This window comes from Pteronotus mesoamericanus, unplaced genomic scaffold, assembly GCF_021234165.1.
Source record: "Pteronotus mesoamericanus isolate MK-2021 breed Mesoamerican mustached bat unplaced genomic scaffold, CSHL_Meso_final scaffold_174, whole genome shotgun sequence".
Taxonomy (NCBI): domain Eukaryota; kingdom Metazoa; phylum Chordata; class Mammalia; order Chiroptera; family Mormoopidae; genus Pteronotus; species Pteronotus mesoamericanus.
The window spans coordinates 24,625,416-24,639,168 of NW_026555309.1; the positions used below are offsets into that span (position 1 = coordinate 24,625,416).

Genomic DNA, 13,753 nt, shown 5'->3' on the forward strand with positions numbered 1-13,753 from the left:
TAGCTTAAGAATGCTGGAAAACATAACTTTTCCTTTTAGCATTTCAACACATCTGCTACTGGGTCCAGCCAGGGCCATGTAACCCAGAGGATTAGACAAATAAAAAACATTTCACTAAAAAGAATGAAATGAGTTTTGCAATACATATAAAAGTGCACGGTTTAAATTTACATGTGCAGTTCAAGAGAATTCTTTTCAATCTGCACTAATTTGTTTTGTCCTTATACTACATACACAACATGGGAGTACTTAAATAATTTTTTTTTAAGAAAAGGATTCTGGAATTGGAAAAAATTGGACAGGCTTTATCTTTACCTCCTCATTTTACTTCTGAAGACTTGAAAGTTGGAAAAGTGAAATAACTTATCCAAGGCCATTCAGAAAAGTATCTATAGATCCAGCCTAGAGTTTGTGTCTCTTGATTCATAATATAATGTTTTAGTCACTAAGTCAAACTTTTTCCCAATAAAAACCCTGGCCCAAATAAACTTTGTACAAAGGAAAAATATTTAATGGCAAGGTTTGTTTTTTTTTAATTTTGTTTCAAACATTCTATTAGTCTCTTCATGTGGAATCTCATCCAGAACAAGACTTTAACATAGGCGTAGTCAGTTCTAACCTGAAGGTATTCCCAACACATAATATAGATAAAATATGAAAAATATTTCAAAATTATGCATTATAAATATTATGTAAGATTATAATTGTAATATAAGATATTCATTACAATGGTTAAACCTCACTTGGACTTTACTAATACAAATTATTTTTTGGTTCAAAGGCGGGGTTATTTTTAAGTCTCTCATTATATTATGCATGATAAAGAATTCACTAATCAAGTTAATACTATAAAGATATAAAGGATTTAACTTTAGGGGAAAAAGTGTAACCAAGACCTGAAAATATTAACATGCAAAATCAACTTATCTAAAGAAATACATTCACTAAAACTGTGCCTCTCTAATGAGGCTAGAGTGTTTTTATTTTTATTTATTTATTGATTTTAGAGAGAGAGGAGAAGGGGGGAGGGGAGAGAGAAAGATAGAAAGAGGGAGAAAGAAAGAGAGAAACATTGATTTGTTGTTCCACTTATTTATGCATTCATTGGTTACTTCTGTTATGTGCCCTGACCGGGGGCTGAATCTGCAACCCTGGTGCATCGGAAGATGCTCTAACTGAGCTACCTGGCCAGGGCTGAGGCTAAAAATTTTGTATACAATTTTCTTTTTCTTTTTATACCTGAAAGCAATACAACTAAATTTATTTCCAATTGGAAAACCTTTACTTTTCTGTTATAATAACATGATATGTTGGTTTTTAAACAGTGCTCTACAAATATCCAAGGCATCAGCAAGGGAAGGAACAAAGATATATTGTATTGATATTAGGCTGCATAGCAACTTCGAAGTAGATGAGCTTCATTTGATTTATACATTATGATATTTTGTTAGAATTTTCTTTAAGAGAATACACATTCCATTGCAAAAACAAATGTAAAACCTTAACAAACAAATGAGACTTAGTCCAACCAACAGTGGAAAAAATGGACTTTTGTGCCTTTGGATTTGAAAAAATAAATGAATCAGTTATATATAATTCTTGTCCAAAAAAATCTACTTTGAATCTCATCACAAAGAAATAATTAGATAAATCCAGAAAGAAACATTTCTGAGGAAAACTAACCTGGTTTCTTCAAAAATATTAGTGGTGGGTATGTAGCAGACTACTCTAGGTTAAAGGTGACTAAAGAGACCACAGGTGCAATGAGCATATCTAGACTGGGTTCTGAATTCAAATATATAAGTAGATCAGTAAAATTTATTTTTGGGACAGTGTGGGAGTGGATTTGATATAGATGTATGAGGTCTATCTGGAAAAAGTCCAGCCATTGTTAATATAACAAGATCAGTTTGCACAACATTGATGTAACCTGGTAGTCAAGGAGAGTGGGCTGGAATGCATATATATGAATAATGACGACTTCACTACTCTAGTCAGTGGAAGCAGTAGACACCACTGAGTGAGCATGTGTACTGTGTGGCTGTTGCATTTAAAGTGACTGAGCAAGTAGAGCAATGAATCTGCATCAAATTTTGCATTAAGCCTGAACATTCTTCTGCAGAAACCATCTGGATGATTCTGAAGGCCACAGCTATGGGCAACTGGTAATTAGCAGCTTCATCACAACAATGTGCCTACTCATACATCATATCTCGTGCAGTTTTTTTGGTGAAACAGCAAATCACCCAGGACTCAGCCCTACTACAGCCCAGATTTGGTGCCCTGAGACTTCTGGTTTTTCCCCAAAACTAAAATCCCCTTTGAAAGGGAAGAGATTTCAAGTCATCGATGAGATTCAGGGAAATACAACGGGGAGGCCGATGGCAATTAGGAGAACTGTATGAGGTACTAAGGTGACTACTTTGATGGGGACTGAGGCATCATTGACTTATGTAAAATGATCCTTGTATCTTATATCTTCTTCAATAAATGTCTCTATTTTTCATATTACATGGCTGGATACCTTCTGAAGAGTATAATTAAACATTTTTATTGAATCAATTATAAATCAAAAATAAATTACAAATATCTAAATATCTTTCATAGTTGCATGGAATTTCAGTTCAATATAAAATGTGTTTGCGTACTCTTTCTGATTGGGTCCCTATAACAGAGTGGTACAGATATAAGAGACAGAATATTTTTCCCACTTAAAGATTAAAAAACTGAGGTATAAAAGTAGTAGGTGATTTGCTCAAGGTATAGAGCTAGATTGTGTTATTGTCCCCTTAGTTTACCTGGAAACTATTTTTCCCACAATCTCCTCCCTTGTATGGCTCCAAGCTAGAGCTGGCCAAAGGAAGACTTGTGAGATTCTGAAGGTAGAAGTGAAGTACCAGCCTGACCCATCAGGTATGGTGATGTTCAAGGGCAGAGGTGCCCAGCAGTTCTCAGCTTTCCTCCTCTTCTACTCTCCTTCCTCCTTGCCTTCCCCAGGCTGTAAATGGTTCCAGACCCACCACCAGATGCTTAATTGTACAACACCAGGTTAATACAGCTACACTGAAGCAACAGCTTTCCTTACTCCTTTGTGGGCCCACTTTGGTGGCTGAACATGCTAGATTTCTATGATTTCTCTATAAGCTCTTGGTTGTCCACCACATGCCAGCTCTTAACCATTTGTGATAGTGACCCTTTCACTGATTTTCTACCTTAACCTTCCAGACATTCACTTCTCCAGCTCACCTCACATTTGCGTAAATTTAAATTTGTATAACAAATCCCTTACTTCCGTAACAACTGTCATGCCTCTGTTTCCCTGACTCAACACCAATACAAGGAAGTTGGTTTTATGGATAGAGAAACTAGCCCTCCCTATTTAATAGTTTCCAAATCATCTGGCTCCTTCTCCAGAAATCTTTATAGAAGACCATACCATCTTTACAACTTGACAAATAATATTTTTTTAAGCATTTATCTTGGTGGTGGTGGTTATGTATTTGTTACATCTAAGTATCAGGAATAGCAATATTTTCAAGAGAAAGTAAAAGGTCACTATAAGCCCTAAATTGATGGAAACTCTTACTGAAGTATTTATTACAGAGATCAACATTTATCAAGAAATTGAAGGGCTACACCCTGGCTGGTGTGGTTAAGTAGATTGAGCTCCAGCCTGTGAACCAAAGGATCACTGGTTTGATTTCCAGTCAGGGCACATGCCTGGGTTGTGGGTCAGGTCCCCAGTAGGGGGTGCATGAAAGGCAACCACATACTGATGTTTCTCTCCCTCTCTTTCTCTCTCCCTTCCTCTCTGTCTAAAAATAAATAAATAAGATCTGTAAAAAAAGAGAATTGAAGAGCTATATAATAAAAAAAGAATTGTGTACATAAAGGTAATTCTATTCTAGAAAATAATCTCTGAGCTGTAAAGAGCTTTACAATTTTAAATTTATAAGACATAAAATTGAGAACCAGAGAGATTAGATGTGTCCATGAACATTCATATTATTAAAGACAGAAATGGGATTAGGAGAAACATTATATCTCTTAGAATATGTGCTTTGAATGTATTTAATTCTAGAAATTAACTAATGGATTTTCCTTTTTCAAGGGATAAATATATGGTAAGTAGTTATGAGATCAAAGCTCAAATCTTGACTTCTAGTCATATTAGTACCTGTGACCTTGTGCAAAGTACAATGCCTCAATTTTCTCATATGAAAGCAAGGGGCACAGTATGTATTCACTAAATATTGGCTATTAACTATCAGTTAATAATTTGGCTAATTTAGGTATAGATCTTGAATTTTGAGGAAAACGTTTCCTAACTTCTAAAAGATTAGACATAGTGGGAAAGGACACACACGGTTATTTAAAAATAAAAACAAAATACTTGATGAGTGTACCACAGAATGTGGATACTGAATTGTTAGCCACAGAAGTGTTACAAATACATGAGAGCACAGAGCATCCAAATTAGCCAGAGAGTGAGGGTGACACATTTCTCTAGGAAATCACAATGGGGAGACTTACAGGGGAATCCTCTTAGGATCAATCCATGTGGCAAAGTGAAGAAAGCAGTACTGAGCAGAGGGAAAATCTGGGCTCACACACAGTCACAGTGAAGACCTCAGCTAATCTCAAGTGCAATTCTTGACCTTGGATGGCCCTTCAGAATTGTCCCAAATTGGGGCAAGGGGATCTTTATATACTCCTATATTGATCAGTCATTGACTTGCAGGGAGGAGCAGTGACTTTGGGTGATGTAACTTTCTTTCTAGCAGGCAATGCCCAGGTAGGAGACCTTGGCCATAAGCTGTTAGCCAGCAACCCAGGAGGTGGGAGGAGTACTTCAGTTCTGAAGGGAGGCAACAGGTTGGCGCATCACAGTCTCCACCATAGTAGGTGTGAGGGAGACTTCCCGGAATAAGGGAGAATCTTAAAAATTTAGAAGATGTATCAAAGTTGGGTATATGTATATAGGGTAAGATACAGCATAAGCAAAGGCATAAGTAATTACTGGAACATAATCATAATAAAGGAGTGGTTGGGTGAGGCTTGGGGAGAATATGGCAGCAAGACCTGAATAAGTAAGCAATGGTCAGGTCATGAAGAGTTTTAAATGGCAGACTTTAACCTGTAGATATTTGAACATTTTTGAAATACATGAAGGAGGGTATAGACCAAGTGAGATTGTCTTCTGGAAAAAACATCCCACAACAGTGTGGAAGACACATTGGAGAGCATCAAGAGTGGAGGCAGGCAGGCTCTGTAATGGCCTGGGTGTCAGATGACAAGAAGCTAGATAATACCACCTCTCTAGGGAAAGTAATAATTCCACACTGATTTCATATTATTCCATAAGATCTGTTCATCATGACATGCTTATATTATTTTTTTTCTAATTTATATTCTTCTGGGTTCTTTAGCTTTTCTTTTCTATTGGAGAAAATCATTTGAAATTTCCTTAGAGGATAAAAGAAAAATATGTGTATTACATGCACATTTATAAGCCTATCTATCCATTCACAACACTTACTTTTAGTCAATATGAGTCTATAGCACAAGGAAAACTTTTTTCAAGTTAGATTTATATACATGGCTACAACTTTTATAAGAGTTTTTACAATATAACTTCTGTTAGGATAGAATATTAAAAATTAAAGTCTCAAAGAACTTCTGAATTTAAGTTGAAAGAGAAAAAAATATAGAAAATGTAGAAATATAAAACAAAAACTGAGCATAAATGTTGGTTTTATTTCAATTGAATTTGAGTAGGTCAATTGACCCAGGTCCTAGTTTCCACATCTTTAAAATGTGTCTAAAAATATTTCCAAGTCAATGTCAGGATTAAATGAATAAAGTACTAAAAATCATCTCATAAATTATACAATACTATATAAATGTCAGTATTAATACTTTTAATAATTTATCTCAATGAAGCATCCTAATTCAGAGAGAAAGCCAGTGAGTGGAGGAGAAGCACAGAAGCAAAGCGGGACACGTAGAGTTCTAACTAGGGGCCATGGGAGATTTGCTGGACCTGGACAATCAGTGCTGGGCATGAGTGAGTGATGACAAAAGTGGAGAGGGGAGTCACAAGGGTGTAGCTTCCCTTTTCCAAGCTTCTGTTTGACTTTCTTTGAGAGAGTGAATCATGCCATTTCATAGTGTGCTTATTTTAACTAAGCTTTCACCAGAACAGGCATTATGTTTTAATGAGTTCTCATTTCCCACTTGATGCCAACATGAATCTTAATACTTAATTGCATGAGAAAGTGATGATTACAGACCTATTTTCTGCTGAGTCTTGGCAGGAAAGAGGGCCAGAGCCACCAACTTTATTGCTGCAGCATGATAGAGTGGAAACCACACTGAACTACGTAGGAGTCAAACATCCTCTATTTGAGTCTTTCTCTCTCCTTGAGCAAAATATTACATATTTCTGAACCTCAGCTTTCTTTTCATTAAAACAAGAGGTTTGGAACTAATTTATTAAATTCCTTCTGGATTTATAGTCTGATTTTCAAGGTTCATAATACTCTCAAGAAAAAAGAATAGGGATCTCAGAGTGTATGCTTCATTCTAGCTAGGAACACTTACTTTTTAAAAATATTTTAAATTAAATTTATTGGGATGACATTGGTTAATAAAATTATATAGGTTTCAAGATACAATTCTATTATGTATCATCTGTACATTGTATTGTGTATTTATTGTCCAGAGTTAAATCTCCTTCCATCATCATATATTTGACCCCATTTATTTTTTACTTCCTCCCCCTACCCTTCTTTCCCTCTGGTAACTACCATACTGTTGTCTATGTCTATGAATTTTTGTTTGTTTGTCTTGTTTGTTCATTTGTTGTTGTTCACATTATTGCCCAAATGTGAGTGCAATCATATGGTTCTTGACTTTATCCATCTTTTTGATAATAGAACCCTATCATATGGGTAAAGACCAGAATTACATAGTATTAAAGAACTAGGAACTGCTCAATGAGAACAGGGGAGCACTCAAAGAGGAGGTAAGTGCTCCTTCCTCATGCAGACACAGGAATGCCATTCATACCATTCACCCTAAAGCCTACTGCAGATGCCCACTGTCCTCCTTAACCTGTGCAAAGACTTCGTCCCTTAATACCACTCCAGCCTTGCAAGCACAGGCATGAGCACATGCATGCGCATACACACACATACACACACAGACAAGAACTGAGAGACATTCTGGAAAGGAACCAAAGAAAATTCTTCAGGAGCCTAGAAAAAGACTAGACTAATTATTTGCTAGTCCTATTGTCAGGCCGTCTGACATTAGCCAAGTTTCATATAGTTTCAAGTTTCAGGTCAAAACATTTACATAAGAGTACCCCTGATGTTTTACAGTGGTTTTTCTTGTTATAAAAATCTCAAAATATTGACCTCCTTGGAAACATTTCTTCTTACACTCCATTGCATTTTATAAATGTCTCTTCTTTGGTTTCTTGAGTTGCCATTATGTACCCCCTAACTCCCCCTCATGAGACCATGAACTCTTTAGATCTATTTCTCATCCTCTGTTGATGTGGTGACATCATCACTGTTTGTTAAGAAAATGATTATTATGTCTCCAGGGATCCAATCCCATACATAATTCATTAAAACACAATGAGATGTGTTCATAAAAAAGTTGTAGATTCAAAACCCTAACGAACAATATGCCTCAAAAGACAAATAAGCAGCAGAAACAGTTGAGCTACAAGGAGGGGGCCACACAAGTTGGAGAAAAAGCAAAAGGCTCTGGTTGCTTTCATTGCAGTTTGCTTGCAGCAACGTGCCCACCCTTCAACGCAAACAACTCTGTTTACCTGACTGATGCAGCATAGCCACAATATTGAGAGTTTAAAATCACTGCAACTCTAATTTATGGATGATGAAATTGAGGCACACACAATTATTAATGACCTGCTATTTCCAGGTATTGCATTAATGGGTAACGATATAAAAGTAACTAAAATATATTCCCATATGTTTAGTGATCTAGTTCATAACAAAGCTGGACTGTGAGGTCTGGGAAATTAGAGATCTCATCACTGACTACAAAATTGCTAGTGAACAGCAGAGTTCCTGCAACAGAGAGTAACAGTGAGTGTGAAGTGAATTTACCATACCACATTACTTGCTTAGCCATTTTTAATGATTTTTCTTTTTGTATGTGAGCTAGTCATAGGAAAAATCAGAGATGTTAACAATTAAGTATGTACATTGTCTATTTTTACATCTTTAATGATGGACTGTGTACACTGATGTCATTATTTGGGTTTATTTTTGTCTTTTACATATTTACCAAAAAAATTAAATTACACCTCACCTTAATTTTTATGTCAATTATTCAAAAACATAAAATTTTGTTCCTCTTTTATCATCTTCAAAATAATGTGAAAAATAATAATTTAAGAAAGGTAAATAAAGAATGTATAAGTAGAACACCTTTTGATAGAAGGAAGAGGATATTTATTTTAGTTCACTAAGTTTCAGTAAATTCTCTGTCATCAGCTTCAAATGTATGAATCTACTGAAACTTTTTAACAGTAACACCAACAATAATATTGTGCTTGACTTAATTCCCTATCTTCAAAGATTGACCCAATATCAAGACCATCAGGAGTTTCAAGCTTTTAAGAAATCTTTACAGGACTTTTTGTATCTTTATCAGAAGCCTAGACAAACAACCTAATTTTCAATTGAAGGATGACTTACATCATTTCTTTTTTTCACACTTTTCCATTGAAACTATTAAGTGGGTTAGGCCCAAGGCAACTGAGCACTATAGGGAAGGAAGATTTACCTGTAGTTTTGCTTTTCATTTCCTATGTGGAATCTGTCGTACTGTGAATAGGCTTGGTTTCCTTCCCAGTCCATGAGCTGGATTCTTAGTGTGTACTGCCTCTGACTGGTCATGGCAAAAATAAACTCATTTCCCAGCCAGTATTCACCGGACGGATTTCCAAAACCCTGCGAAGAAAGGCAGAGATGCAGTTGTTACTTCAGAGAGAAAGTCTGTTCGTGTTCAGTATTAACTGTGCTCTAAGTAATAATTAAACGTTTTAAAAAGGATAAATTTCTTTCACATTTTTATATACTTTTTTCAATTATTGGCTTAATATTCTTCTGCTGTTTTTCTCTCCATTGAAGCTTAAATCTAAATCTTATTAGGGGAAAACTTTGTATTCATATGTGTAGATTAGATATTTTTGGACTAAATGAATCTGATTAATGGGTTTGGCCAGTAAACACTTCTCTATCACAGCTTGCTTGAGAAAATGTTTATAAAATACTAGTTAATGGAATGTTTTTTAACATAATTAAATATTTTCTAATGAATTACCAGGGTAGTATCAGTCAATTATTTAACAATACTGTAATTGTTTGTGTTTTTATTATTATTTAGCTTTAATTCTCATTTTTTAAACAATTAATTTTCAATTACAGTTGACATACTATATTGTATCAGTTGCAGGTGTATAACAGAGTGATTAGACATTTATATACCTTTCAAAGTCCTCCAATAAGTCCAGTACCCATCTGACACCATATAGAGTTATGACAGTATTATTGACTATATTACTATGCTATACTTCACATCCCCATAACTATTTTAATAACCAGCAATTTTCACTTCTTAAACCCTTCTCCTTTTTCACCTATTCCTCCCAACCCCTCTTATCTGACTACTATCAATTTGTTCACTCTATGAGTTTGTACCTATTTTGTTTGTTTACTTTTTAGATTCCACATATAAGTGAAATCATATGATATTTGTCTTTCTCTGACTTATTTCAGAAGAATATTTGCAAATGATACATTCAATAGTGGTGTTAATATCTAAAACATATAAGGAACTCATACAGCTTAACACGCAAAAAATAACAATCTAATTAAAAAATGAGCGAAGAACCTGAATAGACATTTCTCCAAAGAGGAAACCGATGGGCAATAGACACACGAAAAGGTGCCCCACATCACTAATCATCAAGGAAATGCAAATTAAAACCACAAAGAGATATTACCTTATACCTTCAGATGACTATCATCAACAAAATCAACAAACAACAAGTGCTGGTGAGGATATAGGGAAAGGGGAACCCTATGCACTGGTGATAGGATTGTAAATTGGTGCATACATATCTAAAAACAGTATGAAGATTCCTCAAATCTTATGGTAGTTTTATTTTTAATAGAACTCCTTTCATCTTTCCTTCCCTCCTTCCTACTTTTTAAATATATTAAATCTATTAAAAATAAAACTACCATATAACCTAGCAATTCCATATAACATAGCAATTCCGTTTCCAGGTTTTTATCCAAAGAAATCTAAAATACTAATTAGAAAGATACATGCACTCCTATAACATAACATTCTCATTTTAAAATAGTAATTAGCAAACATGTAAATCCAGGACTGCAATCATTGCTGGCATGAATTTGGATTTTGAGGCAGAAGGCTGAACATAAGAGCTAGTGAGTAAACCTAGCTGGCTGCTCTATATAGCTCCATTGTTTTTTTCAGGGCAATCCCGGTCATGGTTATTAAGTGTTCAAAATAGTTTCTTTGTGAGAGGAAAATATTGTCCCCAAAAGAAAGCCATCTCTTAATGTTGGAGATGTTAATGATAAAAAATAAAGAACCTTAAAAGTAACTGTTGGCATTCTAGACTTTGTGTATTCTCACCTGCCTCAGAAAGTGTTCCTTGGTAATGCTTGAGGTTCAATGTAATTGTTGCTCTACATGTTTGTCTACTGACCAGACTATGTACTCCTTGAGGACAGAGTTGTGATGTATTTGCGAATCCGCAAAAACTAGTGGAAAACTAGCATATCCTGAATATTCCATGTGTTTTATTGAAGTTCAAAGAAAAAGGAGGAAGGAGGGAAGGAAAGATGAAAGGCGGAAACAAAGAAAAGAGGGAAAGAAGGAAGAAAAATACTATAGCAATTTGTAATGCCATTCAGAGAAATAACCTTAAAACATAATTCTTGTTGTAGATAATTTGGTTAAAAAGTGTTTTTTTGTTTGTTTTTTGTTTTAGAGAGAGGAGAAGAGAGGAGGAGAGAAACATCAACGTGAGAGAAACACTGATAGGTTGCCTCTTGTATATGCTCTGACCGGGGATTGAACCTACAACCTATGTACGTGCCCTAAGCCACATCGGCCAGGGCTCAGGGGAGCATTTCTTGAAGTGCCCAGCTGAATCATAATCACTGAAGGGCTGGCTGAAAACAAAAATTCCTGGCTTCACACTGAACTAGAATATCTAAGAGCCAGCCCTGTGAATCTGCACCTGAATAAGCTCCCAATTTGTCTTGTGCACTTTCATATTTAGGAGACCTCCAGGAATAACAAGATACGCTCTGATGTTTCAGAAAAAAAAAATCTGGTTAATTGAGGAATTCATTAATAAAGGTTTTATATTATCTATATTAGGGAGAAGTATGTGGGAAGAAGTAAAATAATCACATCAATCCTTACTTTCTCAACATGATAGAATTTGGAAAATCTTTATTTTCAAATTTCATGTATATCAACTATATAGAATTATCACTACATTAGAATTATTCTTAATGGCTTTCTCTTAATCCACTTAACACATGAATCAGTATTTTCCATTCCTTCTTTAAAATATATTGATGCTCAGAGTATATTAAAAGAATTAAATGTATTTGTGCACTATAGTCTCTGCCAATTAAGTTACTTACCAAAGCCAGTTGTGTTTGGTCTCAAATATGCTTATGCCAAATCTGCTATTGTAATGATAAAATTTATAATGTTATGTAAATAAGTTAAATATTAGTGGGTAAAGCAGGGTTTTTAAAAAAAACTAATTTAAATATTTAGGTTTGCTTAATTAAACAAATCCCTAAAAAAATTGCTTTTGAACTGTGTGTTGTTGAAATAACTCTAAAAGCTGGGAAAAATAAAACATTACAGGATTTTAATTGCTGTTCATATGTCTTACTTGCTTTAGTTTAAAGAAACAAAAACCAGAAATTTGATGCATTTCATTATGGGAATGTTTATGAAAAAACTACTTACCCAGAATTCCAGGGTTTGGTCCTACATTAAAAGAATGGATAAATGATGTCCCTGGCTGGTGTGGCTCAGTGGATTGAGCACCAGCCTGCAAACCAAAGGGTCTCCGGTTCAGTTCCCAGTCAGGGCACATGCCTGGGTTGTGGGCCAGGTCCCCCGTCAGGGGTGCATGAGAGGCAATGACACATTGATATTTTTCTCTCTTTCTCCCTCCCTTCCCCGCTCTCTAAAAATAATAAAATCTTTTTAAAAAATGGATAAATGAATGCATATTTTTAAATTTAAAGTTAAAATAAAATGATGCAGGCAGGCTTTTAAAGCTATTCTCCAATTTAACTTAGTTTTTGATGAACTGAACACCCTTTGTCCAGGTTGCACTGGGTACATCCATATGTCCCCCCAAAGACCAACTACCTATAACTCAGCCTAAAAATATCAGACCCAATGAGGTCAGTATTCCAGGGGCTCCTTTTCTGTTCCTAAAATACTCAAGTCACATTTGGCAAAAGTTCCACAGTGGCAGGAAATATCAGAGCAATTTAGGATGTGCGAAGAATTTTATACATTCTTATGGCAATTGGTGCCACACACCACGGAGAAGAGTGAGGCTTACCTTCTCCAATGAGTATGCAAAACAGAAAATTACAGAGGACTGAAGTCAAAGAATTAGCACATTCTCAGATGCAGCAGCACTGGGAAGAAAAAAAAAGATGCTGGGTTTTCCTTGCATTTCTTCTCAGCTCAGACATGTCAAAACTCTCCCTCTAACCACTTGACAATTCCCTCTTCCGTGAAGTCAGAAGGGACTCACGATTGTACTAAATGTGAATAAGGAGGCTGGGAATGATGAAGTGTTAAGTTTTAGGTCACATATTTCCATGCTGTTGAAAGCGTTGCATGGATAAAACTCTCCAGCTTCCCCAGGGAAATGTACAGAGATCTCCAGCGAGCCTCAGAAATGGACGAGCATTAATGTCATTCCTACAAGCCTCCATCCCTGTCTTGGCACGCAGGCCTGTACCTCCCTCTAAGTGAGATTAACATCCCTTCCTAAATAGTTTGATTTTTTTTTCTCACTGAAAAGAGGAGGAAGAAGCAACTGAAAAGTAAGCAACAAAACTTGTTTAGAGAAACCATAATTCTATTTCATGCACTTTCCTGAACACTATCTACATGTGCTCTATTGTAGGAGCAAAAGGTTGGACTGCAATGAATCAAAATGGCTATTGGAGAGATAGCATAGGGAGGAAACCTTCTAACAGCTAAAAGTGCAGTGATGCAGCAAGAACCGTTTCATCCTAAAGATGAAAAATAAATGAAAGAAGGGGAAATGGGTTCCCACATTAGTAAACTGTCTATTGTATAATTTATCAGACCTACCATGAACCTGATGCCTAGCAACAAAGGATTGGCTTTGATTAAATAACTTCTACTCCCTCTCTCTGTTCTAGTTTGAAGCCTTTCTGCCACATGTTTGCTTTGGACAATCCAACATTATTTCTGAGCCTCAGTTTCCCTCTGCAAAACACAGCTTAAAATATAGTTTCCATATAGAGTATTTTGGGAAAGAAATGAGATAATATACCTAAAACATTTAACTCAGTGTTGATACATGAGAAGAACTTAATAAAATTCTAGTTGTTGTTCTAGAGCATATATCATAATACATAGTAATTTTCTGTTA

General features: G+C 35.5%; 1 protein-coding gene across 2 annotated transcripts in view; it reads right to left on the reverse strand.

The window, feature by feature from the left end:
• ANGPT1 (angiopoietin 1) overlaps window positions 1-13,753 on the reverse strand; it is a 243,883-nt gene that overhangs the window by 32,523 nt on the left and 197,607 nt on the right. For both annotated transcript variants that reach the window (XM_054590395.1, XM_054590394.1), the window contains exon 7: window positions 8,827-8,993. In XM_054590395.1, the coding sequence (XP_054446370.1) occupies window positions 8,827-8,993 (167 nt within the window). The remainder of the gene's footprint in view (window positions 1-8,826; window positions 8,994-13,753) is intronic.